The sequence below is a fragment of the Frankliniella occidentalis genome, unplaced genomic scaffold (assembly GCF_000697945.3).
Source record: "Frankliniella occidentalis isolate FOCC.00 unplaced genomic scaffold, Focc_3.1 Scaffold150, whole genome shotgun sequence".
In the NCBI taxonomy this organism is placed as follows: domain Eukaryota; kingdom Metazoa; phylum Arthropoda; class Insecta; order Thysanoptera; family Thripidae; genus Frankliniella; species Frankliniella occidentalis.
This window is the reverse complement of record NW_026267277.1, coordinates 279,126-284,143: the sequence shown is the minus strand read 5'-3', so window position 1 is coordinate 284,143 and position 5,018 is coordinate 279,126. Positions and strand designations below refer to the sequence as shown.

The 5,018-nt window shown below is 41.9% G+C and overlaps 2 protein-coding genes across 2 annotated transcripts in view; one reads left to right on the top strand and one right to left on the bottom strand.

Moving 5' to 3' along the window:
• Nucleotides 1-5,018, bottom strand: part of LOC113204302 (heterogeneous nuclear ribonucleoprotein L) — a gene marked incomplete in the record, with an annotated part of 90,668 nt that overhangs the window by 33,661 nt on the left and 51,989 nt on the right.
• Nucleotides 1,267-5,000, top strand: LOC127750193 (uncharacterized). The gene is made up of 10 exons (XM_052271116.1): nucleotides 1,267-1,461; nucleotides 1,570-1,775; nucleotides 1,996-2,187; nucleotides 2,264-2,403; nucleotides 2,492-2,555; nucleotides 2,631-2,790; nucleotides 2,871-3,076; nucleotides 3,156-3,333; nucleotides 3,414-3,559; nucleotides 4,020-5,000. Exons 1-10 carry the CDS (start codon nucleotides 1,401-1,403, stop codon nucleotides 4,353-4,355), a joined length of 1,689 nt encoding a protein of 562 aa, XP_052127076.1. The 5' UTR covers nucleotides 1,267-1,400; the 3' UTR covers nucleotides 4,356-5,000.

The window sequence follows — 5,018 nt, the reverse complement described above, 5'->3', positions numbered from 1 at the left end:
GGCAGGCGCACAGGCAGGCGCACAGGCAGGCGCACAGGCAGGCGCACAGGCAGGCGCACAGGCAGGCGCACAGGCAGGCGCACAGGCAGGCGCACAGGCAGGCGCACCCGCCGCACACCAGCGCACAGCTGCACCGCGCGAGCGAGATAAAAAGGAAAAGACACAACATAACCGCGGAACAAAAAATCGAATTTGAACGTAAAAGTATAGGTTCGGAAAAAAGGACTAACAGGTCTACAAGGGACCTGCCACAAAAATCAGGTTAAAAATGGCACGAAGAGAGAGTCTTTGGCTGGTAAACTAGTTTGAAAACTAGCAACTTCATAAATAATTCGATACGGAGAGAAAAAATTTGCCACAACTGTTCACGGTTTCATAGCTGCTCGGTATCGAGCAAGTGTTGGGACACCACAACACATTTTGAACACTGTACCACTGTACAACGCGGATCTGCCTCCGGTGCGATCATTAGCCGGAGATGTTACATTCGGTTCAGGAGCGGCTGCGGCCGGCAGTCCCGGCGGGCTGCCGCAGGTGGAGTCCGACACGCTCGGCGTGGCAGCCATTACACCTAAATATTGACTGCGGTCGCCACAAGCGGCGCGCCGGCGGTAGCACCAGCAGCAGCCGGCCAGGGATCAAAACACAATCAGTGCATAGTGCTGCGGTCAGAGTGCCTCTCCTCCCCTCACTACATACACAACACACATTACCGAAAACTCTTCGTCTAACAAACGTGTGGTAATTTTTTACTTTTTTTCTGCGATTTATTATAATTATAAGTGCTGCACAATAAAAACATTTTCGGATTTTGGGCAATAAACATATTTCACAACAAAAAAAAAGGAAAAAAAACTTGTCTGCGTTTTGCGCGAATTCTCCAACATCCGATCTCCTAGAAAAAAATTTACAGTACGCAATCAATTGAACTAAAATTTTTAAATATTTGGCTGCACAAAATGTTAACAGCAAAAACTGGGAGAGGGTCGAAAGCAGGAGACAACGTAACCCCCGTAAAAGCTTTTCCCAAAACGCCGACTGCCTGTTGCACCCAGAAAAAAGTTTACTTGTCCCAAGCATAAAATGATGCTTGGTTTAGCCACTGGCCCAATGCGTGCTGGCGCTGCCGTAGTCTCGTGCGAATTGGCCATTCGATGCGAGATACTCGCATAATGGACGTCTACAACAGCGCGCATACCCCATGCTTCGGACAAGCATACGGTACGGTTGACGCTAGCGCACCCTACGGCCACACCAAGAAAACTCTACGGGACGGTCGTGGGCGTGGAGCGAGCTCGCCACTCGCCACTCGCCACTTCGTTTTGGAATCCGCGTGCTGCCAAGACGTGCGTCGAATAGGCCAGCTTACTCCTTTGAACTTGGTGAAATTTCCGTATGGTATGGTTGTTTCTGCGCTGCTTAGAGAGTGGGACTTGCCCGAGCTTCTCGAGCCATTTTCTGGTAAGTGGGGAAAAGTATTAATTTCTTTCTAAGATTTTCGTACTGTTTGTGCATCGCGTGACCGTTTTACTGTCGAGAGGTTAACAAGTTTGTCTTTTATTCTGGTAGGTGTCGATTTCACAACATTGCTGGGGGTGTCTGGGGATTTTTTGGAAAAATTGATCCCGGATATCAACTTGCGATGGAGATTTGTCAGTAAACGAAATGCTTTTAAAAGCACTTTGACTGCAGTCGATCCGGCAGTGCCCTCCACCTCAACCTCCTCCGAGTGCAACTCACGACCCGGCTCAGCACTGTCGTCAGTCTCTTTACAGGTAATATGATAATAATTACTGGTGTTCTAGGCAGTTTCTTGCCGTACTTGATTCTGAGTTACGCGCGCATTAGTTGTGCCGATCATGCACGTACTGAATCGAACCAATTCTGAAAAGCCCTGTGGGTGCGGCGGCGCGGTGCTCGTTAGGTTATAGGTTAGGTTGCCGGTCGGTGCCAATGTATTGCAGAGTTGACTTTGATTTGCTTTTATCTTCACAGGATACATCATGGGTGGAGTCGACGAGTCCTACGACCCCCGCTCCTACCCAGGTTTCGGTGCCTACCCATAAGAGAAGATCAAGTAATGACGAGCCCGCCGGTCACATATCTAAAAGGCAACAAGTTGATGTTGACTCCTATGTGGAGAAAGTGACAATTCTTGTCACCAGTTTGTCAAACGTCAATGACATTGTAAGTTTAATCTTAATTTTTTTAATTTACCTTTGGATATTTTGCATGCTTGACTTCATTCTATATTTATTCTTAGCAATTGGAAGATGTTCTCAAGAGCAGCGTATGTGGCCGTTGGATTTTGAGGACATATGAAGAAAACAACTGTCTTTCTGATGAGGCGAGGACAGACTTTGTTGACATTTTGGTGGCAGAGCTAATGAACATCACAATATCGTAAGTTATTTATTTTAATATTGCACTCGGTCAGTTTGTGATCTGTAAATCAATTATTACAATACAATTGTTTCTTTTCCATGTGAAGTCCTTCTCAAGAAGAATATGCGTCTCTAACTCAAAAGATTCTTGACATCTTTCCTAATGAAACAGTAAGTTATAACTTTCTATATTTTGCAGCAAATTTTAGTTATTGTTTTAACATTGGGCATTTTATTATGTTCTAGGACGAAGTGTATTATGAGCCACCACTCAAATCTGGCTCTCACCAGAAACTGGCTAGAGGGAAACTATTTGATAAGTTCCGTTCCAAAAAGGCTCGATATGGGCTGTGTACTGGACGTGGCTCGAAGAAGCAGAGTGACACTCCAGATCTTAGTACTATTAGTAAGTCTCCTATTTTAGTGAGTCCATATTATTTTTTGCACTGGGTATTCTTTAAAATAAATTGGTTTTTTTTTTTTTAGGTGATTTAGCTTTGAGTGAGGAAGCAGCCATCTCTGTTGATTTCTTGTCTAAGTGGCAGGAGCCATTAGAGGAGGTCAACAGGCATTGGATTGGAGCTGCTCCACACCGCCTTCACTGGCTAAAGGGCCATGACAACTGTGACAAGGTGGCTGAATATTTGGCTTTGTGGCCCCACCTCAAGCACCCTGACAATGGTCCCAAACTGGTAATGCAATTATGATTACTCACTGTAATTGTGTCTGATTGTGTACTTTTTTCACTGGACTTATTTTTATTTGTTGCAGATTGATATTGACTTTGAACTATCCACTGTTGGAAAAGACAAAGCAGATAAGCTACTACTCAAATGGGACAATTTCATTAAGAGGTTTAAAGTCATTGTTTCAAAAAGGAAAATTACTAGCAAGCAAGATTCCGAGGGCAAGGAGATTTTGTCCCTTCTCAAAAGAAAAGATATTAATGGTATGTTATGAATCACTCCTCCCTTTTTTATTTCATTTTCTCCTCTAGACCCACTTTGTAACTTTTTGTTTTCTTTTTAGATTTTGAACTCGAGACGCTGCTCCTTGAGCTCCTACCATCAATTCTCAGTGCAAATAGATTCGTTGTTATTGGTGAGGGTGTGAATTCCTCAAAGCACAAACCGAGTGTTGTTGAAGTTCGGTCTGCTTTCATCGTTCGAGTTAATGTGAGTCTACTCATTGAAATAATTTGCAATTCTTAACTGATCTATCCGTAAAAAAATAGACTTCATAGTTTTAGTTGAACAAGAGTGAACCCAATTACTCCACTGACCCAAAAACTTTCATTCTGTTTGTATGCATGATAACTCAAGAATGAATGGTGTTAGTGATCCGTAAATTTCAGGGTAGTTTTGTATTATTTAAAACAGAGTTGGAAGATGACATTATTCTAGTTAGCCTATGAAGTCTTTACCTTTGCAAAATAATATTTTAAAATATCAACTGTCACTGAGTAATAATTTCAGTTTTTCTCATGGTTTTGTTGAGTATCAACTTAACTTGGGTGACACCTGTCTTGTATTTAAAACCTCACTTTAACTACCAAGATTATTTTTTCATCATATTGTAGAGTATGGTCCCCTTAATATTCTAGTCATGTTTATTTACTTGTTTTTGTTGTTACAGGCTGCTGGTGACTTAAACACCAAAATATGTCAACTGAGGGAACGGATGGCCAAAGTTGGTGGCGCTCTCCAACCTTTTATTTCTGTTGTTGGTGAACGACCCAGTTTCACATCCATCTATGTGTGTTTGGACTCTCACTTGTACAAAGTTAAGTCTATAAAGGAGGCTGTAGACTTGTGTTTCAAGACATTTTTTGCTCTTCATTGTGACCCACCATCAGAGAGTGAACACCTCTGGCAGTTTGTACAAAGGTACTTTTTTGACATCAAGATCGCTAAGAAATCCAACATTACTGCTGTCACCACGTTTATAACATCACTTGATGCCTGCAACTGAAATTATAACCCACCAAAATGTTTAACTGTTGTGTGTGTAGTAGTAAGTGTGAAACTTCTGACTTATTGATAAGCCATCTCAAAGTTTTCCATCCTGCTTTAGATGCCTTTGAGTGCAGGCAAAGTAACTGCATTCGTGTTTTTTCTTCTAGACTAACATTTAAAGACCATCTAGATAATAAGCACAAAGTAGTACAGGCTACTCAATCTAGTTCTGTTTGTAATCCCTCTGTCACTGCTGCTACTAGTTCCCAATCCAGTACTGTCACAAATGATGATGATGCTAGAGTTCCATTCTTTATTCCTGAAAGTCAAGATACCTCTCCTGATGTGTTCAGTACTGCTTTAACTGTAGAGAAATTTCAAGCTCAGCTTACTAAATCTGCACTCATATATGTTGCTGGTCTTTATCAACATGACTCTGTGACTCGTTCCTTTGTTCAAACTATTATTGATGGTCACAAGAAATTTATTTCTGAAGGTATGAGTACATTAAAAAAGAAGGTTCAGGATTCCTTAATTAATTGTAACTCTAATGAGATGGTGGAAATACTTAAAATGTTTGACTCATTTATGTCTGTCTTTGATTTTGTGGATAGTGAGCATAAAAGGATAAAGGCTTTCACTGATTGTGGTGCCTACATTGCTCCAAAGCCTTATGATA

What these genes read in the sequence shown, in the direction of transcription:
- LOC127750193 (XM_052271116.1), top strand. Translation starts at nt 1,401, where the DNA reads ATGGTTGTTTCTGCGCTGCTTAGAGAGTGGGACTTGCCCGAGCTTCTC. An exon ending in CTGACAATGGTCCCAAACTG is followed by an intron (nt 3,077 to 3,155) that starts GTAATGCAATTA and finishes TATTTGTTGCAG; the next exon opens with ATTGATATTGACTTTGAACT. An exon ending in CTTTCATCGTTCGAGTTAAT is followed by an intron (nt 3,560 to 4,019) that starts GTGAGTCTACTC and finishes TTGTTGTTACAG; the next exon opens with GCTGCTGGTGACTTAAACAC.